The 27,829-nt window shown below is 41.9% G+C and overlaps 1 protein-coding gene across 1 annotated transcript; it reads left to right on the top strand.

Moving 5' to 3' along the window:
* The first annotated feature begins 50 nt into the window (after positions 1–50).
* On the top strand, positions 51–27,673 carry LOC142195940 (uncharacterized). The gene is made up of 18 exons (XM_075266063.1): positions 51–81; positions 1,649–1,720; positions 2,765–2,830; positions 3,300–3,449; positions 7,863–7,940; positions 9,299–9,474; positions 11,041–11,349; positions 11,982–12,119; positions 13,830–13,902; positions 15,441–15,571; positions 17,315–17,354; positions 19,109–19,300; positions 19,631–19,806; positions 24,733–24,915; positions 25,720–25,824; positions 26,086–26,263; positions 26,361–26,519; positions 27,437–27,673. The coding sequence occupies exons 2-18, from the start codon at positions 1,687–1,689 to the stop codon at positions 27,601–27,603; spliced, it is 2,355 nt and encodes a 784-aa protein (XP_075122164.1). The 5' UTR covers positions 51–81; positions 1,649–1,686; the 3' UTR covers positions 27,604–27,673.
* Positions 27,674–27,829: the final 156 nt, after the last annotated feature.

Genomic DNA, 27,829 nt, shown 5'->3' with positions numbered 1-27,829 from the left:
GACAGGGGCTGCTGACAGGGGCTGCTGACAGGGGCTGCTGACAGGGGCTGCTGACAGGGGCTGCCGTCACTGCTGCGAGAGGTCAGTTATGGAACACAAAGCTGCCTTATGCTATGGACCTGGAGCTGTCCATAGTGACAGAAATCACGTGACATATGTACACACACACACACACACACACACTATATAAAATATACATATGTCTTATATATGTACATGCACACACTAGATATACAGTATATGTATATATATTATGGAATGATTGTTCCCACTAACAATACCTGTCCTTTATCCACAGAAGATGGAGACTAAGAGATGAGTGAGGATTAGACCAGTCCTGCATGTGAGTGAAGTGGAGATGTATGTACAAGATCATTACTCCATTCACTTCTATAGGACTGAAGCCTCTTTCAATGCTCTGTCAATCCCACAGAAGTGAATGGAGGAGTGGTTCCATGTGTGCATTTACAGCTCCATTTACTCAGGGGACATGGAGACTCTTCTCACAGTTTTGAGGGTACCAGTGAGAAGACTCCAGAGTCTATTCTATGGGGCTGCTCACCCACTACAGATTTTTGAATGCTGTGAGGCAGGGACAGTAGTAAACCATCCCAGCCTTCCCTATTGGAGCTCCGGCTGTAGTAATTATCGGAGCTCCCCCCGCACAATTTTGTGCAGCTGCTTTACAATGCAAGGACGTACAAGTACATCTTTGCAAGGTTAGGAGTGGATCATCTCGATGTATATAGTCAACAGGCAGTCCAGAAATGGTTAAAGAATTTGTCTCTGACCCTAGGATAAATATCTGGTCAGTGGGGTGGGATACAAACAGCCCCTGCATGGATCAGTTGTTCAGAGGTTAAAGAAGACCTTTCATGTCCTTGGGCACATGTGGTTATATATACCGCTAGAAAGCCGACAGTGTGTTGTGAGGAACGCCCCTCCTGACTGTACTCATCCATTTCCTAGTACTGGGGGGAGGGGCGTTCTTCACAGCTTAGCATCATCGCTGGGCGGTAAGGAACGTCTGACAGTACAGAGCTATGGATGAGTACTGTTAGGAGGGGCGTTCCTCACATCCCAGCCAGACTGTCAGGAATGGCCTTCTGAAAGTGGGCTAAGATCGTTGCCATTGTAACAGCATGGATATCTCCAGCCCCAGGGCCTATAACAGGAAAGCCGACAGTGCGCTGAATTCGACTTTCTAGTCTAGTGATATATAAATCCTCATGTGCCCGAGGACATGAAAGGTCCTCTATAAGTATACAGAGCACAGATCGGAGGGGAAAAATAATGAGATATATCAGTATTGTTTATCTGAGCTTAATATTGTGGGAGTCCCAGGTCACAGACCCTCACCAAACAGTACAGAAGTTTTTAAAACCTGAGGTTCACTTTTGCTGTTTTTGTATATTAGTTTATAGTTTCTATTATTTTGTATATTAGTTCTGCCATGTAACCATTTACAAATAAACTTCTTCCAGCTGTTTAGACTACAACTCCCAACATATCCTGACAGCCTTCAGCATTCTAGTTGTTTTAGTTTCATAGGTTCACTTTTTTTTTACCTGGAAGGTATGTATCACTTCTTCTGTGTATATCTATGATTTGTACAATCTCAGCACGTCATCTGCATTTCTTATTTTAGATTACACTACCTTTGAAGACCATGAAATATTTCTAACCATGCAGAACATAAAGGAGGAGCCTTTGGAGGCCGGTGAGTATGTTCCTGTTGAAATAAGTCATAATTTTTATTTTTATATAGCGCTGACATTCTGCAAAACTGTATAACTGGGGAAGGGAGTGTTCACACTACCATCGGTGTCCGACAGCTAGTGTCCGCTGCTAATGTCCGTTCAAAATCTTGTGCGGACATCAGCATTGGACACTAGCTGTGTCCGTGACATTTTGCATTGATTTAAATGGAGATCGGGTGCGTTCTTTTACAGTCCGTGCCTGTCATTAAGTGTCCGTTCCCAAAGATGTCCGACTTTTCAAGCGGACAGCAAAACCTATATGTCGGGTTTTGGTGTATTGTGAACGCCCCCGTAGCAAGAAAAGAATACATATAGTACAATAACAAGTAGGCAATGAAAATGAACCAATCATAATGTAAAATAATAGCCGTTGCTTTCAAGATTATATGTAAAACAGATGTTACAGAATAGGATATAGCATATTCTTTTCTCTCACAATTACAACGTAACTGGATGGTTAGACTTCAATTTCTGTTTCTTTACATTTCTTTCTGACAAGGTGCCTCTTGCTGTACATATACATTCCCAAATCATGGAGATCTAATGATGGAAAGCTCATGGTGGAACCTAAAAAGCCCCATTATAAGTCAGTGAGGTTTGTTGGGTGATTGTAGTATACAGATATAGCACTATTTAATATGACTATATGCTAACATGATCTGCCTCCGAGGGAACACACCAACAAATTTGCCGGGCAGCGCTTTCCTCCTTCCTTTCCATGACCCCTCCCTTCCCCCTTAAAATAAAATTTGCGTCAGTTGGAGAGGCAAAAAAATCATAGCAGCTTGATGTCCCAGTACAGAGATAATAATAAAAACATTGGCGACAGCAGTTGAAAAATAGAAAAAAAATGATATTGAGACTTCCAGCAGTGACCGCGCTATGTATTAACCCTTTGGCTATTTGAATAGCACCAAAGCTCTTCGTCATCTAATCTTTGGATGTAGAGGTTAGAACAGCAGGAAATGTAGTTGTCATGTTTGACATTTGTTTTTCTATTTCAGGTGCAATTCAAGGAACATCCCAAGAACAGTATTATACACATCTAAAGGACACAGACTTCAAGCAGGGTATGTCATGTGGCAAGTCTTACCTTTAGATCCATGGAAAGTGCTTTACGGAAGATCTGTAAAAAAAAAAAAAAAAAAGACACCTCGGTCTTCGCTCCAAGACTGAATATAGAATGTGGGGCGACTTTTTAGCATTTAGTGAAATATTGTGAGGTTGAGATCATATTGAATAACAATATGTAGCTCAAAAATCTGATGATCTATCACTCTCCTATGCCATCGCTTTATATTTGGTTGGGACCTGCTCTGATGATTTTTCACTCTCAGGATCCATGGTGGTGCCAAAATTCATATCCCCATCAATTATAAAGTAATGGCACAGAAAACAAGTCTTTAATTTAGGGCCTTGTGTATCTGCATTGAGATGGTGCAGTCTGCTGAATGATGTCAGTCCTTTGATTGAAACCATTTCTGTACTGACAAAAACATTAATGCTGATTGACACGTTTACTTTGCTTTATTCCGATAGAGAATGACCCACAGCTGGAGACTGGGGTGGAGGAGGAGTTCAGAATAGTGTCAGTAGACAGTGCAGCAGAAGTCAATAACTGGGATGACCATGGCGGTAGACCATTGCTCCATATGTGGTCAGATGACAACATTTCACATCAGCTGAAAGGTATGACTGTGAACTAGTGTAAGCAGATATTTATGTCAAGTGGTGCTTAATCCTAGTTTGTGGGTTTGGATGTTTGTTCCTCAATCATCCAAAAACGGCTGAACAGATTTGCATGAAATTTGCCACATACATAGATATGAACCCCAATTAAAACACAGGCTACCTTTTATTCCGGTAAATAACATCACTACACGACCGCAGTGAAGGAATTTAGGTTCACACAACACTAAGGGACCTGTGATGACATCATTACAGGTCTTTGAGCCATTCTAGGATAGGATCATGCTAGGCAGTGGGCGGAGCTACACTCTATTTTGTGGGCGGAGCTATATAGGATGAAGCTGCACAGTGTGAAAGCTGAAGAAAATGGAGTCTCATGGAAGCTCAGGAGACTACAGGACATGCAGGCTGTGTGAGGGCAAGAGAAGTATATCGAGTGTAGAGTTTCAGTGAGTATGACAGGGAATGTGTTGTTCTGCCTCGGAGGGGGAACTTTGGCACATTTCATCAACATCCGTTCAGCCCTTTGTAACACAGAAGCTGCTCACAAAGTCACATAACAAAACCCCTGTAATCACAATTGCCCAATGTAGCAGAGTTTAGGCAGTGCTGTAGCACACCTCTATAGGCTCTCCATATGTAAACATGTACATACAGCTGGGTATCCTACACATATGCAGCGATGTAGCAGAGCCGAGACGCGGGAGCAGGCTGATCAAACTGTGGCAAATTTCTACAACATCCATTCAGCCGTTTCCAACACAGAAGCTGCTCACACACTAACATGAGAACACCCCTATAATCCAAATGGCCAGATGTAGCAGAACATAAGCAATGCTGTTGCACAGCTAAGTACGCTCTCCATATGCAGAGATGTACATACAACTGAGTATGCTGTGCATATGCTGCGATGTAGCAGAGCCGAGACACGGGAGCAGGTGGATCATCCACAACAGCAATTGGCTAAATATAAGCGGCTCAGCGCCAACACCAACCCGCAGACGAAGTCACGGGCAGATGCTAGTTGTACATAAGACCTTTCATATGACCATATCAAGGTATTAGATTTCTTAATTTAAAAAAAAAGAAGAAAACAACTCCACTTAAGGGATTTTATCACCACAGACATTGATGGAATGTCAATAGCATTAGAATCGATTGAATTTTTATTGGCATTGTGAACTTTATGATTTATACGTGGCTGGCTGAGTGTTTCATTTTTAGTAACCTATGACTAATGGCCCACAGTCTGGACAACCCCTTTAGGCTAGGTTCACTCTACCAAACCCCATCCTTTGTTCTGATCCATCATAGCTAGAGATGAGCGAGTAATATTCGATCGAGTAGATATTCGATAGAATACTACGGTATTCGAAATACTCGTACTCGATCGAATACTACTCCTATTCGCAGTAAAGATTCGATTCAGAACCAGCATTGATTGGCCGAATGCTATACAGTGTATAGCATTCGTCCAATCAACGCTGGTTCTGCAGCAGGCTCGTCTTTGCTAATCGGGAGAGCTGGCAGCTTGCGTTATGCGGGAGCTGACTTTTTCTCATAGGAATGTATTGAGCAGCGTTGATTGGCTGAATGCTATCCAATCAACGCTGGTTCTGCCGGAGGCTCATCTGTGACGAGGCGGAGTCTAAGATTGGACAACAGCAGTCTCCATTGTGGTCCGATCTTAGACTCCACCTTGTCACAGATGAGCCTCCGGCAGAACCAGCGTTGATTGGCCGAATGCTGTACACTGTATAGCATTGGGCCAATCAACGCTGGTTAATGCATTCCTATGAGAAAAAGTCAGCTCCCGCATAACGTAAGCTGCCAGCTCTCCCGACTAGCAAAGACAAGCCTGCTGCAGAAACAGCGTTGATTGGCCGAATGTTATACAGTGTATAGCATTCGGCCAATCAATGATGGTTCTGCAGGACGAGTAAGGGCCGGTTCACATTAGCGCTTGCGTCTCGTCCAGAAGGAGTCTGCAGGAGGACCCCCGAACTGAATGTCAGCGCAACTGAAAGCGCTGGACAGTTAAGCACACGGACCCCATAGCATAAAATGGGGTACGTGTGCTTGCCGCGCACTGCCCGCACGAATCATTTGTGCGGGCAGTGCACTGCAAGCACACGGACCCTGTTATAGTCTATGGGGTCTGTGCGCTTTAACTGCACAGTGCTCCTCCTAAACACTCTCCTCCTGCTACTCGTGGACTTAGTGACCCTCCTTTAGTTTAATAGTGGTTTCCCCTGAAATGAGCAGTTTTTCCCATAGACTATAATGGGATTCAATATTCGATAGAGTAGTCGAATATTGAGGCTCTACTCAAAACAAATATCGAATCTCGAACATTGGATTTTTAAAGTTTGTCAGATTAATGAATACAAACTGAGGGCTTTACATTTTTATATATACATCCTCTCAATGTTAAAAATGAAATGGAAAGTTTCTTTGGACAACTTATTTTTTATGGTAAAAGATAATACGCCATTCTGCATTATTGTTGATGCTGGATAAAGAAAATGGAAGGCTGACAAAAAAAAAAACCTGCCGTTTCTTTTTTTATCCTTGAAGGCATTCAGGATGGATACAAATGAATACAAATCAATAAAATGAGGGGGCTGAAGTTCTTAGCTGAGCACTGTACCCTTATAGTATTGAATGATGCAAGTGTTGTACAGATTATGGATGCACTGCCTGTGGAGAACTGAGCAGAACCCACCCGAAATAAAGGGACACAATGTTCTGAGCTGTCAGAGAAACAGAACAACAAGCAGTAAAACTAAGGCCTGTTGCAGACGATCGCGGCAAATGATCAGTGTGCTTTCTGTGTTTTTCCCGAATAGCACACTGACCCATCCATTTCTATGGGCCTGTACACATGATCGTGAATTACACAGTCACATGTGTGGGCGAACAGTTCGGGCCGCAAAATGTAGAACAGGTCCTATTACTGTTCAGTTTTGTAGCCCTGCTTCTGTGGCTCCTGTTCATTTAATGAAAGGGGCTGCGGAAACATGGGTGGCACATGGGAGACATCCGCATGACTCCCTGTGCGCTTCACACACCTTTAATTCACAGCCGGCCGGAAGCACATGGTTGTGTGTAACTGGCCTAAGAGAGATAGTCAAGGAAGGGAATTCAAGTGTAGGGACCTTGACTACTTTTGTTATTGTCTGTGTACAACACGGCTCAACACAAAAAACAACAAACAAGGGGGGACACAACACATGAGAATAAATAAGGGCCAAGGAGAAAAGTACAGGTGTACAATCGCAGTGCAACACCAGGGGTATAGGGATGAGAACATACTCACATCAATGTTAATAAGTAGATGTACGTCAAAAAAGTACTACAAAAGTATACAGACAATTAGATCAAGAATCTATATGTGTGTAAGTAATGTTTCCCATAATAACAATGGTAGCATGTAAGCCAGAAAGAGTGACCCAGTCTCACATCCTAAGAGAAGCTGCACATCCAGGAAGAGAGAGAGGTAAGCATATAGCGTTACATAGCCATGGTGCGTCCAGACACTGTACCTACAACCAGCAGAAGGCCCACCCTTGTTTGTTGTTTTTTATTATGTTTCAATAAAGTACGGTATTTTATTCAATTCTCATTCTTCTGCGCTTCGCTTTTCTTTTGTATTTCTGATCTGATCCGCACCCTGAAAAGCAAGATCTTTTGATAATAAAGGAACATATGTAGGCCTCACCAGAAATGGACCTATATATTTACATACAACTGACATATTAAATGATAGATGCAGACACCCTCCATCGAGTGTCCGTCTGCATTCACTCCAATGTAAAAAACAAGATGGAATCTTTCTTCTATCATGTTTTTTACTTCTCTGACAGAGAAAAAAGTCTTTCATGCAGGACTTTTTCTTCCAGTACATAATTGGACAAACATGACTGAAGAAAGTGTGCCTCATGTTGGCATTAGGGTGCCTTCACATGATGTAACGTGCAGCGTGACCTGGCACGTATTCGGCGTGTGAGAGTTTGCGCGCCGTAAAAGCTCCCATTGATTTCAATGGGAGTTAGGATCGTATACGCCACGTTATTTTGCGGCCGTGATTTTGCCGCAAAATAATGGGAGCTTTTACAGCGCGCAAACTCTCACACGCCGAATACGTGCCAGATCACGCTGCGCGTTACATCATGTGAAGGCACCCTTAGAGTAAATTGGAACGAACGCAGATGGAGGGGGGTCTGTCTGTGTTTGTTACTCTGCTAAAGTTAATGTTCATTGCTGTCATTTTATGACAGGTGACAGCAACGGACATTAACAACGATAGTGTATTACAGGTAATATGTAACCTGTAAAATATTTGCGTTGCCCTTTGTCTACAACCTGTGAACAACTTCATAGGAAACATCTTTTCTGATTACCTTTCTACAGAATCTGATGAGAACATTGTAGATGGAGGTGAAGCTCAGGTATTCATGTTACAGAACAAGAGGAAGGGCTCTCCAAATGGTATGTTTATGCTGCTCTGCTGATAAATTATAGTAATATAATATAATATATATCTATCAATGTGACCTCTTGACTTATATGTGACCTGAGACTAATGCTCATTTGTTTTCTTGTTATGTTTTATGACTGTTTTGGTTATTCTAATTTCTAGGTTTACTGATCATTTAAGGCTCAGAGTAGCCCCTAGGAGTTCGGATTAATCCCCTGGTGGGCCCCTAACCCGGTGCTCTAGTGAGGCCCTAACCCTCTAACCCCTGCAAGAGTTGTGCATTGCACAGTACACTCACTGGACTGCGTGCTACATCTCAGCTGGCCTATGCATTATTACAGTAAACTAGGTAGATTATTTATAAACCACCCATTTTATTATATACAGATGCAATAGATTGCTGAGATGTGATCTAGGCACAAAGACATGTAAACAACTATCCTCCCTCCTAGGCCTATCTCCTTACTGTCACTGATGGCCCCCATCACCTATCATCTTTATATAGAGATAAGAGGAGCCTAATCTAAGGCGAGGGATAGGTGGTAGGCTAATAAATAAAAAAGAGAGGCAGGTAATATTTTCGTTTATCTATGTAGTGGGCCTCCAGAATGAATGTCACTGGTGATTGTAGACCATGTATGATATGTTACCCAATACTGTGTCAATAGAAATTTTTGGCCAGGAGGTTATTCATTTACCAAATGTTTGTGTATGACTTACTGTTGCTTTCACGGTTGTGGTTCTCTTCCCCTTGTTCTTCACCATTTTTAGAATTGTGTAGCTCAAGAGATATCAAATTCTTTGAATGGTTATTTAACACTGGTCTTTAGACATGATGTGCCCTTTCTCTGATCATTGATGACATGTGGACACCAATGAGGTCACCTCTGGGTCCGGTAGTCACATGTCATGTCCACATGAGATTGCTGGAGCCAGAACAACAGACCAGCATTGAACCGAGAAGCATCAGCAAAGAAGTGGCAGGGAAGTAGTAAGGTAAGTATTATTTGTGGGATCTGCCATGCAGAATCCACAACTCAATTTCCCTGCTGTTGGAAGTAAGATTTCCTGTTCCCATTCATGTTAGTGGAAGGCTTAGGTGAAATCGGATGTTTTTTTTTTTAGTGGAAAAACAATTATCTCCCCCCCCCCATTGACATTCACTGGAGGTGGATACCCAAATCAGTGATGCCAATGTCACATTCCTTTGATAATGTGATTACATGTTCATGATGATGGTGTTTAGGAGGTGGATTCTCGAGAGGGAGGAAGTTGCTTTTTTACACTTTACATTATACTAGCATTGAGGTAAACTATATTAAATACAAAAATGAATAATAGATAAGTATTATCTTATTGTATTTTATAGATCATCAAGTTCCGTCAAAACAACTGATTTCTGATCACCCAAGAACTTCTGTTCCTGTTAAACCCTCTTCAGGGATCAATGCCAGTAAGGAGGCAGGCGGCATTCAAGCAACACAGGATTATATTGATCAGCATGGTGTCTATATGAAGACAGAACTACGTAGATATAAACCTCAGGTATATTTTATATTAAGTGACCTTCCAGTCGCAAAACTATTTGCAGAATAATATGTAATGTAACTCATTTTTCTATCTCCATTTATAAGGCTGCTTTCCTACCTCTCCTTTTACTGAGTCTCATTCTCCATCCCTTTACCTGGAATCACAGAGCAAATTATTTTTAACATAGACGTCTATGGAAAGGGGAGGAGCAGTTGTATCCCCTCCTCTCTCCCTACAGCAGCTGCCTCCTCCACCCTTCCCCTCACTATAGGCTTTATGAAGCTGACAGTCTATCTGTTCTCGGGATACAGATTTTATTAGTCATAGCAGAGTGAGTGAATGCACATGAAGGAAAGAAGTCTGAAATGGAGAAAGATGCATTTTTCTTTAATAAGATATATTCATTTGTAAAATTAACTTATTAAAAGTTGTGTTATACTTTGAAGTAAAATTTATATAGTACTGAAAGTTTTTAACTACTCTTCTGATAGTATTTGTGCAATGAATACATTTTCAATATACATCATTAACAAATTGTGGCTCCTTTCTGTGAAATCCTGTGTTGAAATCCAATTTTATCCTTTCATTTTTCTTCTCTGCTTTAATCTGAATACTGCTTCTTATTGAATGGTTCTTGTATGATGCAGGGAAGCTGAGGCTGCGCAAGGCATTTCAGATAGTAATATCTCAAACATTATAAAACCTAGAACAGTCCTTCTGGTGTCATATGAACGATCACAGTTGTGCCTCTATTATCTCAAGATGACACCAGCTGGGATGGGATTGACATATATATATATATATATATATATATATATATATATATATATATATATATATATATATATCTGCTCTCAATCCTGACTGTGTTTTCAGCTGCTAATATAATAATAATAAAATAATCCAGTTTACCCTGGATTCTTCATGCACGGAAAAAGAAGTTGGAGTACTCCCCCGCTGGTAAATTCCAATCACAGATGGTGATATCACTGGAAATAATACAAATAGAACTACAATCTTGGAGTCATATCAAATATAGGAATCTCAACTGAAGCACTGTTCTATGTTTTGTGATACTCAAGATATAACTGTTTGAGGAGACCTCATTCAGGGCCTGCTCCTCTGTACACCTACTGAAAGCAGTATCCAGATTCAGCTCATAGTATAAAACAGGGAAAAGAATAAAAAATTGTAGAAAGCAGACAGATATCCTTTATAAAGTACGAATTATGCTCAGTGAGCACGGGGGGCGTTCCCTCTGTGCTCTGAGCACACCTGCGTATTCACCTCAGCGTCGGATGCCAATGCAAGGTAGAAGATCAGGAGACAATGCAGAAGTGCATGAAGAGAAAGAACTACGGGATGGCAAGAGGTGATGATGTGGGTGTACTCTGAGCACAGGAACGCCACTTGTGCTCCTTGAGCATAATTTGCATGTCACAGATTTTTACAGTAACAGCAGGGAGTAGAAGAGAATGGAAGGTAGGAGTAGAATATTCTTTTTACTTCAAAAGGTGATTTTCTAATGATGGACTCCCTTTAAGCATATTTGTATAATAACATGCATGTTTTATCGTACAGGTGTTGCAAACAAGATTTACTGGAGAAAGCATTTTTAATCGCTCTAGCAAACATGGCCGCCATACCTCTGAAAGATTTCGGAAGGTCTGTAAAGATATCATATGTCTGCCTGCTGACTACCCAGAGGATAAGTTCACATACAGAGTTCCACGGGGGAAAGAGAGAGAACAGCTTGCCATGCTGGGGCTGGTGGGGAAAATCCTCATACAGTCTTCATGGAACTTTGAGAATTTCAAGAAAGAAGCGATGATCCTTTTCCGAAAGTATTTTTCATGTACAGAAGAGGAGTTTTCATTTGATTTCCTACAGGTAGGGATTCAGTGCATTTTAATACATTATACAGTCAGGATTAGGCTGGTCTTACACGGCCGTAATGTAAGTCCGCAATTGAGGGTTTTCAATTGTGGACCATTTGCGGACACATTATATTCAGTGCGGCCTCTTACACCACCGGATATTTTGTCCGTGGTGTGCTGGGCCTCCACACTGAATAGAACAGGTCCGCAAAGGCCGTGAATTCACGGCACTGCACGGACTCGCCCATAGAACTCTATGGGCGAATGCGGCAGGACACGGGTGTCTGCAGTGTCTATGTTGTTGATCAGCAACTTGCGGACCGTAAAATCATTATGGTCGTGTAAGACCAGCCTTATTATGATATTTCATTCTTATTTCACAATTTTTGGAAGAGAAGCTTAACCTTTAGAACCAGTGTGACATATTTTAGAAAAATGCTTTATGAACAGCTCCCTGCTCTTTTGTATTATATTACTCAATTCTGCTTATAAAGGTAAGAATTTGGGTAGCAGAAGTAGGAATAGATTTGTAAGGATATAAGTCGATAGCATGTTCTGTTCTGGATGTACAATGTATAGCAGCCATATTTGGGTAGATTCTGTTATATGTAGACTTGCAGGTTGATGGTGTTCATATCTTTACAGTGTTTACCAGGAAACCGGAAACTGATTAAACCAAATGTGTCTGCAACCTTCAAATGGACTGGTATAGAAATAATAGGCCTGGCCGCACAAGGCTCATTGTACATCAAAACACTGCACACACTTGCGGCACCTCCAAAGGTACGTCATATGGTTTTTATTTGTTATAATAGATGGTTGAACTTGATGGATGCAGGTCCTTTTTCAACCATACTAGCTAACTAAAACAAAAAAAAAAAAAGTGCTTTCCTTAAGAAAAGCTGGAGGTACCCACAGCCACTTCAGTTACTGCTGATGAGGCAAGGTTCACATCTGAGCAATGCTCTTCATTGTATACTGAAACCGACACAGAGACAAGTCCTCCATACCGTTAAAATTTAATGTACAATATGGTATCTGATCACAAGCAGACTGAAGGCTTCACTGCAGGGAAAGAAGACCATCATTTAGCAGTGCAGGGATGGAAATTGGTGCTTCTATTGGTGGTCTTCTTTATACCCTATGCACACCAGGACATACATGTACGTTCTGGTGCATGTGACTAACTTTGGTATCCATTCTGAAACAAAGCGGATGCACTAGCTGCCGGGTCTGTGCTGTTTTTGGAATTTTTGTAAAATATTAAAACATGAAAAAAAGTTTTACTGTATAAATGTGGTTTCACCATGATCGCACCGACCTGTAGAATAAAGCTACCGTATATACTCGAGTATAAGCCGACCCGAATATAAGCCGAGGCCCCTAATTTTACCTCAAAATACTGGGAAAACTTATTGACTCGAGTATAAACCGAGGGGGAGGGGGGAATGCAGCAGCTACTGGAAAATTTCAAAAATGTTAAAAATTAAAATAAGCGGAGTTTTGGGGTGCAGTTTTTGGGTGCAGTAATTGCAGATATATTGCCTATATTCAGTAGACTGGGCACTTTCAGACACAGGGATACCTAATGTGTTTGTGTTTCACAGTAATTTTCTACTCTTATATGTATTCTAGGGAAAGGAGGGATTTACAACTTTTATTTATTTTATCTTTTATTATATATTTTTAAATGCTTCTTTTTTCACTATTTTATGGGGGATTCTATAAATTACTATTGCGGCTGGTCATAGACAACCCCCCCCCCCCGCCAAATTTATTTATTTTTTTGCTTGACTCGAGTATAAGCCGAGGGGGGCGCTTTCAGCACAAAAACTGTGCAGAAAAACTCGGCTTATACTTGAGTATATATGGATGTATGGTAAAAAGTCATTGGAAGCTGTAAAAACAAAACCCATAAGAAAAGGGTGCTACTGCATTTTTTCAAGGGTTAATGAATATAACCGCTTCTTATGTTCTCAAATATTAGTGACATAATGTATGGGGTTATGTCTTACTTAGGGCTCGTTCACATCAGCGTTGTGAACTCCGTTCTCCAGGTTTCCGTTTCCTGCCTAAAACAGAGGCAGGAGACGGAAACCTGCAGGAGTCTCTCTCACCCATTCATTTGAGTCGGACATGCAGTACTCTGTGTCCGGATAAAAAAATCCGGTTTCGCGGCGGAGAGCATAAAACGCTCACCGCCGGACCCGGTCTGTGCTTTCCGTCTTCTGGCATGCAGAAGACGGAAAGCGCAGAACGGAAAGAAGAACGCAGGTGTGAACCTAGCGTTAATACTGTTTTAGCAAATCTGTCAGTTAAAGCTTTGATTACTCCTCCATTAAATATATAAGGATAGATAGATAGATAGATAGATAGATAGATAGATAGATAGATAGATAGATAGATAGATAGATAGATAGACCTCTGTCCCAATCGTCTGTCACCACCTCTGAAAAGTAGTGTTTTTTTTTTTCTTTTCTGCTGCCTTTTCAGAACTTGTTCTTCATTACTAAGCAGCCTCTTCCTAATGCTGAGAGTGAAAACATCAATGAGAAATTCCCCTCAGGTAATGATCTGTTTCTCACCTTCCCTTTGGATGGGCTCGTGCCTCTGTGTTTTTGGTTTGGAGTATGATTGATATGCAGGTACGATGCAATGTGCAGAATGTTTTTTGCAAATAACATATTGATATTCTTAAGCTTTAGTTATTTCACTTCTATTTTTGTTATGACTTGTGATGTTGCCATGATGATTGTGGAGCAATAGTTGGGACCTCCACTCATTTTACCCAAGTAATAGCAAGTCAAGTTTCTGTTATTCAGATGGTAATATTAAGGAATTGACCTAGTGCACTGAACTATTATTCCATCAAACAGATTTACAAAATGGGGAACACAAAGAAGATCCCAATGGAAAGTTGTTCTCCCTACAGCACTGAGCATTGTACTTCACAACATGTCAACATATGTTATCAGATTTATAAATTAGGAGATTATGTCAGATTTCCTGACATGTATGTAATAGGAACCAATGAAATAGCAATTCTAAAATATCTTTTCTTATAACTCAGAATTGTATTGTTTGGAGGTGTCCCTGTAAAGTCTACTTACTGAGCATTGCTGACATTATTAGACTGTGTAGGGTCATATGCATCAGTCACTTACAATGAGTGACAGATACATTACAATGCAGAGTTATAAGAAGAAATGATCTAGAATTGTTACTTACTACAAGCTTTTACTAAAACAGACATGTCAGGTGACAAGTACCCGAAAACTTGTATCTCATAATATGGATTTAAAGTGGTCGTCCAGCCTTGTGATATTGATGACTTCTAAGGATAGGTCATCTATGTCATAGCAGAAGAGATCTGACAACTGACAACCACCAATCATTTGTTTGCAGTAAGTGTCAGCCCCAGAACTATACATTGCACAGAGCCATCATTCATATTAAATGTGTGCTGAATAACACCAATAGCCTCCAGTTCAGTGCTGAAAATAGCATCTCGCTGTATACTGCAGCACTTTGCATGTGCTGAGCAGTAGACAGCATACCATAAGAGACGGCTGTGATGCCATTCCAGGCCATTGCACAGTGGACAGAGTGTGAGGAAGGGAGCTGTAATACCATTCCTGGCAGTTGCACATTGCACTGAGCTGTACTATTTCTAGAACCACTGTGGATGCTTCAGGTAGCTGATCAGCGGGGTGCCATGAGTTGGACCCTCACTGATCTGATATTGATTACATATCCTAAGAATGGATTATTAATACAAAAGACCTGGAAAACCCCTTTAATCAGAAAAAAGTAGTTCAGAATGGGGTATACATTGTACATACAGTCTTCAACCTCTGTATGGTATTACTATTAAGCCACAAAGGCGGTGCACTAAACCGGGACATCCATAAGGTGCTATATACTATACACTATATAACTTTATTATACAACAGCTGGATATCGAGACAGTATTAGAAGAGTCCTGTCTGCCAGCATCTTGTTTGGCAGCTCTACATATCGCAGTAACTAAAGCAGTATTTGTTGCAATGCCTATGTGATATTACCTGGATAATATGAACATATTTTCTATTACTTTCTTGACAGACAGAGAGATTGTGGAAATCAAGCAGTCAGTGGATTCTCACCACATAAACAGTGTGTGCCAGGTGGACGAGGAGGACTCGCAGCACTGCAGTATGAAAGAGCTTGGGGTTCCCTCCAAAAAGCAGGAATCGGTGGGTAAAAGCATTGATCTTACCTGTTAGACTATTAATTCTAGTCTAATAATCATTTTAAGGTTTTAAGTATAGTTGCATTTGTTTTGAAAAGCCATAGTCATTTTAGGCTTTATACTGCGCCTCACATCCAGCTGGAAAGTACATGAGGTAGTTGCATTGCCAGGAGAGCCATGTCAGTCAGCTACAGTAAGATATTCACCATTAAGGGGGCTCTACAAAACTGCATATTGATGGCCTACCCTTGGGAAAAGTCATCAATGTGAAATTGGTGGGGATCCGACACCTGGCACCCCAGCTGATCAGCTGATATTTGCACAGTGTACGGAGTCAGAAGCAGGTGTCTGCATCTAGTAGTCATGACTATGCTCCACCATGGCATTCCATATCTTAGTGACTTGAACTTGACTTGAAAATTTATCTGCACAATATATGAAGGGTTCTTGCTCATTCTCACGTTTGTGACCTAGCCTAAGGATAGACCATTAATATGAAGTCTTGGGCAACCCGTTTATTGTTTCATAAATAATGCCATTTGACTGACTGATGGTCACTGCTCCTTATATAGTGGTATACCAGACACAATATGCCACCTCTCACCATAGGGGACTCTTGAATGAATACTACACGCCCCCCTCCCCTCCTGATAGTACTCATCCATAGACGTGTACTGGGGGAGGCGTTCCTCCCTGCTCTCACAGTACAGCGCTATAGGCGCTGCTGTAAGGAACGCCCTTCTAACGGTGAAGAGCTACGGTACCGGGACCGATAGCTCTTCACCGGGGGTACAGATTGTGAAAGCCGACAGTGCGCTGAATTCAGCGCACTGTCGGCTTTCTAGCGGTATATAAAACCGCATGTTCCCCAAGTGGTGAAAGGTCCTCTTTAAAGTAGCTCTCCAACAAAAATATTTATTCTCTTTCTTTTTAGAAAGGAACATAATGTATATTGTAGTGAAGGAGATCTTCTTACCAGGGGTATTTGTGACTTATCCCTTCCTTTCTGATCCTCACTTGTGTCATGTGACCAACAATAAACTCTGACATCGCTTCTCATGTTCAGACAGGAAGCCTGCTTATCTGTTCATTCATGGAGGGTTAGAGTACCGGTTGTATGGCATTACTGAGGACCAGAAGGGAATGGATAAAACACAATATAACTACTGGCAAGTAGATTGTTTGCAGTATAGTGTGTATCATCTCTTATTACTGTATATAAAAAATGAGTTTCTGTGCTGATTGATTCCTTCTCATGTAGTGATGCAAGCCTGCTAAGAGTGGGTTCACACCTGCGCCCGGTCTCCGCTTTCGGGTCTCCGTCTTCTGACGAGAGAAACTGGACAGGAGACGTAAACCCGATGGTCAGTTTTCAAACCCATTCACTTGAATGGGTTTGCAAAGTTACTGCACGTGAGTGTCTTCTGCCTCTCCGCGGTGAAACCGTTGTTTTTTTTTTAACCGGACACAAAGTCCTGCATGTCCAAGTTTGTGTCCGGTTAAAAAAAAATGGTTTCACCGCAAAGATGAAGAAGATGCTCACGGGGGCTCACTTTGCAAACCCATTCAAGTGAATGGGTTTGAAAACTGACCATCGGGTTTACGTCTCCTGTCCAGTTTGTGTCATCAGAAGACGGAAACCTGAAAGAGGAGACTGGGTGCAGGTGTGAACCTGCCCTAAGTTGTACAGTGTTATTACATATGTCATATATGGCTGAACGGTCTGTTTAATTTTAAATCACTTTAGGGTCAAGATCACACTAGTGAAGAAGCTCCGTCACATACAGGTTTGTAGCATTTCTATATTCATTTCAATGTATCTATACACCTTAATATTAATGTGATTGAAAATTACCCATGAATAAAGAATACTGTGACTACCCATGTCCCCCTTATAAATGCTGTGGAGACTGCACACAGGGGCCCCAAAACACAAGTCCAAATTCAGAGCCAAAATAAAAAAAAGCGGTGTAAAGTTGGATAGTGGTGGTAGAAATAATGTATTTTCTCTTGATGTTTTTGCGAAATGCGAAGAAAAAAGACGTATAAGAAAAATCCTCAACAACAATGGTGTGCATACCTCTGCTTACAGAGTCCACTAGTCCAGCTGACAAGCATTAACCCTTTTCAGTTACATATTTCTCCACAGCCTCCCTGGTTTGACTATATTTTTATCTACTGGCACTTTTTCATTAAAGGGGTTGTCCAGGATAAACTGAGAATTAACCCCTAAACTAAACTCCCTCCCCCTCCAACTTCTAATTTACTCCAATTTTAAAAAAAATCTATAATTACCCATATCCCTGGAGCGGTCATGTGACCTCCCCAGGAACACTTTCTGATAATCCGGTGATGTTCCGTTTCACCGCTTCTGAAACGGAACGTCACTATTACTCTTCCCCCACCCCTATCCCCATCAATACTTACCAAACCTTACTGTATCCGGGGGAATGGCTCCTCCCCCTCTTCCTGTCTTCTAGCAGTGGGCAGAATAAGTTAGCTAGGGAGACCGGGGGGGGGGGGATGTGGGAGGGGCTAGTGATAGACAGGATCGATAGGCTTAGTGAGACAGGGAGGGGGAGAAGGACAAAGATATGAGGCTGTCTACAGCATTAATTGAGTCTTTCCTATCAAGAGAAAGTTGGATAGTAATTCCTGATGGCCCAGCTGTCTTTTTATATTACAGATGTTTCTTTCTTTGTAGAGCTCCTCCTCCTCCTCGCTCCATAGAGCTCTATTTTGAGAAATAGGCAATTAACTGAAGAAACAGACACTTTTCTTTTATAAAGTATATTACAAAGCTTGTTATCTTCAATGGTTAGACAGTTATCATATATCCTGTGGATAAATATTATTTATACTACAATTCCTTTAAAGGGGACTTGTCAGTTCGATTTGGGACTCCAAACCACCCACAGGTTCTTATAGACTGGGGGGTTTTGTGTCCCAAATCACCCTGTTATAAATCCATCTGTAACTGCAATAAAAATAAAAAATAAACCTTTTTCTTACCTAGAAATGAGACTTATAAATCTCGTCAGACTCATCTCTAGTCCTACCAGCTTCTGCGCAGTTCTTCAAAGAAGCCGAGGACTTACACGGCTTCACTGTGCAAGTGCCAGAGCTATAGGGCATACGCTCTGAAGCTGAGGTGTACTCCTCTGGCTGCAGTGAAGAATTGCGCCAGCGTGGAGTGACTATTACAAGGGTGACTTAACTTTTTTGTTTTATTGCAGGCACTGATGGCTTTATAACAGGGTGATTTGGGACACTAAACCCCCAATCCATAAGTACCTGTGTATGGTTTAGTGTCCCAAATCTCCCTGACAGATTTCATTTAAAGGCACTGTATGCTTTCCTCGTTCCCGCTTTAAATCCCATTTTAATGACGCATCTCCCTAATATTACTTGTCTGCCAAAAAAATAATTTTGTTCCTTACATCAGTTCATGATCCGGTAGCACCTCACTGGTATTCAGCATTGAACCCTACAGGTAATAACTTTATGACATTTGTATCTTTACTGTTGTTTTTAATGTTAGACCACAGACTTGCTGAGAAACCATACCAAGGAAGATCTAAGGAGGCATGCAAAGTTCCTCAGCTTTCTGGAAGTTTACATATGGAGCCTACAGGCGAAATATCGACGGGGTATACTACCGAAAAGTACCACACCAAGGGCCAGTATTTCAAGATGACCAAAAACTGTGTCTTTAAGCTGCTGAGAGATGCAGGTAGGATATTTGATCCTAAAATCACAGCTGCATGTAGAAACAAATTTGTACATTTCTGGCAGATTTTTGAGCTTTTATCTTTACTGAAGATTGTGCCTGAGCTCCTATGTTGTTATCAAACATTGGATGGGCCTTCATTACCATCTGTTTTATATAAACTTTAATGTAAAATAAAAGGTACCCGTCACTATAGTTTTGTTCTCGCCAGACTTGCCATCCATTTTTAGCGTATCTATTAGACGAGATCTGCAATGTGAACCTATCCATATCTATACAGTACAATCTGAATGAGCGATTCATATAAAATAATTAGTTTTAAACATTTCTCAGGTATCAAGACAGCACATATGAGGAAAGTCAGTGAGAACAGATTTGTCACCTGCGGTTGTGAAATAATTCCCATTGCATGGGGGTGCTGGAGGATAGCCACGGGCATGTACCTCAAAAGACATCCTGATACTGAAGGACGCAGGCTTTACCCTCCCAGGGTAGAGATGTTTTATAAGGTAACCCTTAGATATAGTTTAGGATATATGTACTGTGCCAGAGTAGCATAGCAGTGTAGCTATTCGGATGACCCCTTACCCTTACTTAGCAGGGTATTCACTGTGATCATTAGAGATGAGCAAGTACTATTCAAAACTGCTGTTTCAAATAGCACGCTCCCATAGGAATGAATGGACGCAGCCGGTGCGCAGGGGGTTAAGCGGCAGGACACCGGCACAGGCTGCGTCCATTCATTCCTATGGGAGCGTGCTATTCGAAACAGCAGTTTTGAATAGTACTCGCTCATCTCTAGTGATCATGTGGATTGTCAGATGTCAAATTTTCCATGGGTAGAATAGATGATTGCACTTAAAAGGTCTGTGCTGGGTTAGAAAACATGGCTGATTTTGTCTTCTCAGAAAGTGACCTCATCTCTGTTGGTCACATGGCAACGCAACAGTTCCATGACATTGAAATGAATGGGAATGGGCTGCAGTATGGCCATGTGACCAACGGACGTGATGTCACTTCTTGAGAAGCCATTTTTTCTCATCCTGTACAAACCCCTTTAATAAAATATATTGTAAACAGCTCTTAAAGGAACCCTAAATCTAGAAATTTGTGATAAAAGTACACAAGTACACACGTCTACTACATTTTATCACTGAAACAGTCTTTGCAAATTCTTCAGAAAACAATGGGGTTAATTTTCTGCTGACCTGCTCAATCCTCAGATTGTGCCTGGCTAGAGAGGGTGGGGCTTCACAAAGGAGGTGGAGCTAAATTGGCAACACACTACATTTAGCACTGCAGCTTTGCTTTGCTTTACAGCGTTGGGATCCTGGGTTAAAATCTGACAAAGGGCAACATCTGCATGGAGGTTGTATGTTCTCCCTGTGGGTTTTCCTGGGTTTCCTCTTGGTACGCACACATGCCAAAAATATACTGATAGGTAAATTGCCTTCCTGTAAAACAAAAACTGACCCGCATTGGTGTTGGGGATGAGCGCATGTACAGTTCTCTATAAACTTTGAGTCCCTTGTATGAGAAATTACATTACGCATTACAAATAGGACAGAATTGGAATATATTGAGGTGCAGTCTGCCTCCAAGGACAGGCTGAAGAAAGATACTATCACCAGCAACATTGCTTTTATCTTGTGCTATGTGAAAAGGGCGCTGCTCCAGCCAGTTGTCTTACAGCCACACACAGGACATGGATATTGAGGAGGAATGTGGCCCATCTCCCGAGAGACAGAGATTTATTTATGTGTTTCTCAGTTTTACGTTTAAACAGAGTTTATTAACTTTTTCAAATATAACAGAAAAGGACAAAAACAAAGTGAACAACCTGATAGCATAATGGCACACAAGGCTCACCTGTAAGCAAGAAGACTGGGTAAGACCCCATCCAGTGTTATAGAACATAATATGACAATAAAGGGACGGAAGGCCCAGAAGTACGGGGCCATGAAAGCAACGTTAATAAGAAAATTGGGGGGCGAACAAACAGACAAGGGGAACACACAATGGGAACTCCAGTCTGGAAAACACATACAGGAAAAGAAGGGGGGGGGGCACAACAGAGGGAGAGAAGAACAACCAGCAACCTCCTCCATTGCAGGGAGAAAAAAGTATAGAGAGGCAGTACTGTATCAGGAGAAAAAAGATGAGAATTCAGTCGAATTCTGGAACACTACCCAAGGCCGCCAGAAAGCATCAAATTTGGAGGGTCAAGGGAATCCTCTGCCACCAGGGCCTCCATTTCTCCTATTAGGAGAAGCTCCTGTAAAAATTCCACCAGAGAGGGCACAACAGTGCTTCGCCAGTATCCGGGAATTACTCTTCTGGCAGAGGTGAGAAGGTCGCAGGAGGTCCTTTTTTTTTTTTTTTTTTTTTTTTTTTTGGTAGGTCCTTCTTCACCACAGAAATCCCAGGAGTAGCTTTCCGGAGAAATGCTGTAGAGAACCGAACATGTGCGTAGGGAAGAGTCAGTGTGGGAGAGGATGAATTCCAGATTAGTCATAGTAAAGGAAAGAAGACGGGGCAGAGAAAATTTCTAAAGGATGGCTGTGAGTTGGCCATACTCCAGCCAGAATAAGTGAAGGTTCAGATGAGAAGCATGCAGCTGGGCCAACGGAGGAAGGGCGGATGCCCAGCGACCTAAGTCTAACATCGTCGCTACTTTGCCAACAGAGGAATCTACCCGCGGAGCATTCCAGGGGAAACATGGGGTTTGCGAAAGAGAGGACTAAGGGGGCCAGGACTTCTAGCCACTCTCCCACTGGAGCACACCTTATCCCAGGTGTTGAGGAAGTGTGAAGAGAGGAGCAAATGCCCGGAGGAACCTGGGCGGAAATGAGTCGGGATCCACAGCAATGAGGGGAGGGGAACTGAAATCAGGTCAGCCTTGATAGAAACCCATTGCTTGTCCATGGTAGTGCCATTCAAAAAGATGGAACAAGACCATGGTAATAAAGTCTAGACTCCAACAAACCCGAATACCCCCCCCCCCTCCCCATCCTTGCTGCTGGTCAACATCTGGTATTTTATCCTACTCCAAGCCAAACCGCATACAAACCTCCCAAACAGGGACTGAAATCTGGTGAAGAAGGCACGTGGAAGGTGAATGGGGAGCGCCTGGAATAGAAACAAGAGCTGAGGGACCACGTCCATCTTAAGGGCGCCAATACAGCCAAACCATGTAAGGGCATATGAACCGTATTTCCGAAGGTCCACCGCAAGAGTGGGAGATAGTTGAGGCAATACAGGTGGGTCAGAGGGACATGAATCCATAGGAATTTGAGGGAGGTGGACTGCCACGTAAAGGGAAAGATGCCTGCAAGATGAGCAACCTCAGCATGGGGCAACATGATGTTAAGGGCCTAGCTTTTGGAAAGGATTACTTTAAAATTACTTAAGTGACCAAATTGGTTGAACTCCCGTAAGACAGATGGAAAGGAGGTCATCAGCATACAGCGCCGCCTTAACCTAGCGACTGACCATCTGAAGGCCATGAATGTCCAGACACCACCACATTGTCAGCGAAAGAATCAGAGAGAATCCTGTTGGCTCGAATCGTCACGTGGGCCCACGCCCACCTGCTAAAGTGTTGCATGCAAAAAGCCTCAGTGCACCCAGTAGAGCGCTTTATCAGCATCTACGGAGAAAAGGGAGATAGGAGAGTTGTTAGAATGAGCCAATGATATTGCCATCAGGGTCTTACAAACATCCTGGACCTCGCGATTGCGGATATTAGGGGGGAAAGGCGATCGGCCAGTAATTAGGAAAACAGCTTGACTTCAATATTAATGAGGGAAATTGGGTGATAACTGGCACAGCTAGTCGGATCTTTGCTTGGCTTAGGAAGATCCGTGATTGAAGCTAAAAAGGAATGCGCTGCAAAGGGAAAAGATATCAACACTATTGAACACCCGAGCCATTATGGGGGAGAGGAGATCCCTAAAGCATTTGTAAAAGAGGGTAGTGAACCCGTCCGGACCAGGAGACTTGCCTGATGGGGTGGACTGAATGACAAGGGAAACTTCCTCCTCAGAAAAAGGAGCATCAAGGAGAACCTTATCGGGGTCCGTGAGGGTGAGAAGAGGCGTGTCAGTCACGTACTACTGAATTTTATCATGGACAGAGTCATGCCGAGATCTGTGTACTGCTCATGGATATTATATAAGTCATGGAAGAAAGAGCAGAACGCTGCAGCTATATCAGTGTGGTTATACACCGTGTTACCTGACCCAACGCGCAGACGAGGAATATAAGCGAGATTGCCACGTGGGTGGAGGAGACGAGCGAGGGAACGGCCGCACTCATCTCAAATTCGTAGTAATGTTTCCTAAGGCGGTTTCTAGAATGCAGATACATTTGATCAAGATAAGAGCGCAGATCTTCCCTAGCACTAACTATTTCAGTCAATGCTTCCTGGGAATGGGTCCGTTTATGAATCGACTCGAGAGAGTGGATGTGTGTAAGACGCGTAACGAACCCAAGCGGGTGTTTCTCAGTTTTAATTGTAATAGGAGACAAAATATCAAGGGAACAAAGGAGATGAAGGCAGGAAGTTTTAGGATATTTTATTTTTGTTATATGTGCATTTTCTTTGTTTAGTGTTCCTTTAAGAGATTTTCAGTAAACCAATAGTTTATAAATCTCTAATTCTGCATTCTTTTTTCTTTAAATGGCTATAGTGATTTTTAATGAAACATATATTTGCATAGCCTTTAGGCTATTCCAGACATACCTTTCATTCATCGATCCTCCCAGCCGTTTTTGAATTAGCACATTACAGAGCAGCGGAAGTCTTTGTGATGTTCCCTGAGCACTGCTTGGGTCATCAGCCTTCCCTGCTCTCACCTCCCCGTGTTTACACACATCACACAAGCAGTGCTCAGAGAGCATCCAGGGACTTCCAGTGCTCTGTAATGGATAATTAGCATAGCAATAAAAGCCAGCTAATTCAAAAACAGACGGGAGTATCAATGAATAAAAGGTATGTCTGGAATAGCCTTTCTAAAGGATATGCAAATATAGGCTTAGTTAAAAATCACTATAGCCAATGATAGATTCCATTTAATCTACTTCTCAACCATTATTGTATTTCCCTATTTAAAAGAAAAAAAAACATGGATACCATATAGTTGGTGACTTTTTTTTATGTCTTTGTGACCACACACTGTATTTTAGGATCTATTTCAAACTCTGCTTGCTTTCACCCCATGTATGATACCTTTTCACAGAAGACAACAAAAACCAATGAAGAATGTTTCCAATGACTTTTCATTGGATTTGTTGTCCTCTGCGATAAGTTATCACGCAGCAGCAGTTTAACCAATTGCACAACGCAGAAGTTTGGGTTTACTGTACTGCATCTGTATATGTATAGGGACCCCTGTTCTTCCTGCTGTGTCTATACTGTTTGGGTTTTTTTTCAGCGGGACGATGTTTGTGAAGATGTTGATTGTTCAAGGGAGAAATTACTGGCCTCGGAGGTGACCTGTGCGGGACTTGCAATTGGGCATTCTGAAATAGACATCATGAATCACAGTTTGGTAGCCATGTTTGAAATTTTGGAAAAGGCTTGTGTGGCTGCAGACTACATTCTTGTAAATATGAAGGTGCGTACCACTGCCAATACTTTCTTTGTGCCCATTAAAATAATTCCAGTGCCAAGTATTGGTCAGAAACAGATGTGTAATTGTACCTTTGTGGATACAGATAAGGGGTCTAATTGTAGAGAAAATTCAGTTTTATCAGCAGATAAGCTCATGAAGTGCCCAGCTCTCCTCCCAACACCCTGCCATGTACCACCCCTTGTGCAATGGCTGTCCAGAGTCACCCTTTCCAATACTAATGTGGTGCTATATTATTTCCAGAGATCACTAGATGAAGACACGTAGTTTACTATCCGACTCCATGCACTGTATAAATATGCTTACTGTATAGAAGAGGGTCCTATGCCACTCCAAGTATTAGCTTTGTAGATCTCAACAGGTGGGTTCCAGACGTCTCATTCCTCAGCTTGTCATTCTGGCACTCCAACTCCGTTATGTGCATGACTCTGCTTTACTCTATGGACCTATAGTTGGAGTTTAGTGAAGACACTGACAACATGGCAGCAGCTGGGGAGACTGAGTGTGGAGACTTCCGGTCCTTAGCTGCGCTTTGCAGAGGTAATAATCGTGTGGCACCAGGGCACCATCATCTATACCGTAAGAAGGTTTATATTGTGCATGAAATACACTGTCAAATTTTGTATCTCCACACAGCCCCTTTAACTTTATTGTGCAGGTGAAATTGTGGGCCAAAATCCATCTATACAGGTGGAAGTACTGCATCTATATTTTACATAAACTATACTCTTCAGACCTTAGAAAGCTGTTATAGTCCGTACATTTATTTTACTATATTTCCATACTCAGGTTCAGTTTGGTGTGGACCTTGACAGTAAAGAAATTGTCCTTGCAGATGTCATTGAGTATAACTTCTGGCACCAGAGTCGACTAGAAGACAAGGGGGACAAGCAGGTAAGACTGCACTTATCATTATCAGAGGGTACTGATGTTATAAATCAACTTTTGCAGACTCTAATCCTGTCAAATGGTGGTAAAGTCCAAGATGAAAAATATTTCATTTGCCCTATGTTCAGTTTACAGAGATAGCATACAGATGAGGTTATAGAATAACCGTAGTCAACGTTGATCTGTAATGAAGACTGTGATTAATGTGTATGTTCTATTAATAAATATATATATATAATATACACGCACATGTTCTTCACTCTCTAGAATATAAGTCCCAGAGGCCAAGGAAGAGTAGTTGTCCTGATGGAATCTGTGTCATATCTTGTGCAATGTGAAAAAATTAAGACATCATGTGCAAAATATGGTATTCCCTGCGAGCTGAGGGTGGCGTCTGCATACACTGGGCCTGGGGAGACCCTGGAAATAAAATCACAGTATGAAGGTATGTAACTGCTGCATGTCCAGAGCTCCAGGAGTTTGCATGTTCCATGTCTACAGAGCGTGTGATCTGCAGCTAATACTAGTATTGTTTTCTCCAGGAGATGGCACTCCCACAGTTTTTATTACTGTAGCCAGAAGAAGTAATGGTTTAGCATCTGTACTTTCTGCAAACACTGCCTACCCTGTCATTAACTACCCAGCTGTCACAGCAGATTGGAGCGCTCAGGACGTCCGGTCTGCCCTCACCGTGCCAGAGAGTATGTGTCTTATCTGATTTATTCTATGAAATACTATAGCGGAATAAAATACTGGAGTAGGATTTATACAAGTACTACGTTATCATGGAAAGTTGTCTATTCTAAAATGTCTATGGTTTAATTGTACCTGCACACTCAATGGTTAATTCACATTGCCCCTTTACTCAACATTTCAGTAGTGTCCCTTAGAAGATGGCTCAGTGTGCGCACTCTGGACTATAACAATAAGCTGATCAGGTGATATATGATTTACCCCCAGTACTTAGCTGTAACTTGGGGTAAAGTTGCAGAACATATTCAATAAACCTGTAGAGGAATGCAAGAAACAAAGCGATACGTGATATTGCAGTCAATAGACTATCCATGTACTGCATGGTTATTCTGGGTCCTCCAGAACATTGGTACATCTTAGTCAGAAACTAAGACACTGTGTAGTAGTGATAGGCTGCGGCAATTCCCCTGGAGTAATAGGGAGCTGTCTGCTTCTGGCTCTGTACACTGTATAGTTCTGGCACTGCAGCTGTTGGTATCAGCTTATCAGTGGGTGCACAGGTTTTTGACCCCCTCCAATCTGATATTGATGGCCTATCCTAAAAATAAATCATCAGCATATTTTGCCCAGGAAACCTCTTTCAGGAATATGTAAAATATAAAGTTCCCATATTTCATAACTAGAAAAGGCAGAGTTTCCCAGAACATGAACTCCTTCAGGAGACCGTCAGTCAGCTGATCATAGATTGTTATGTATGCTGTCCTCACAATGAGAATATACTGTATATACCAGCAGTTTATTCCCCTCTCATACACATACATGCTCAGCAAAAGGAAAAGGTCCCCAAAATGTATTGTGATTGCAAAAAATTATTGTGATATTTTTCTTTGTCTTTATTTAAGACTCATTTTTTTGTGCCCTCCAGATTTAGGATTTTGCACTGTGATGTCTCCTGAAGCTGCAGCTCAGTCTTCTGCTCATATCTTAGGACTATGTAATCACCAGTTATGGTCCAAGCTGCGCTCTGGGACTCTTAACAAGTGGATCTCTGTGAAGCAAGCGGATGAGAGGCTAAAGGACTACGGCATGTGATCTCCATCTGCCCCAACACTGTGAAAAGCATTATCTGCAGGCTGTTCTGTATTCTCTGCAGTCTGTACTGTACTATTATCTGCAGGCTGTTCTGTATTATCTGCAGTCTGTACTGTACTGTCTGTATTATCTGCAGTCTGTACTGTACTATTATCTGCAGGCTGTTCTGTATTATCTGCAGTCTGTACTGTACTGTCTGTACCATCTGCAGTCTATACTGTACTAT

The sequence above is a fragment of the Leptodactylus fuscus genome, chromosome 1, assembly GCF_031893055.1.
Source record: "Leptodactylus fuscus isolate aLepFus1 chromosome 1, aLepFus1.hap2, whole genome shotgun sequence".
Lineage (NCBI taxonomy): Eukaryota > Metazoa > Chordata > Amphibia > Anura > Leptodactylidae > Leptodactylus > Leptodactylus fuscus.
This window is presented reverse-complemented; position numbering and strand designations above follow the sequence as displayed.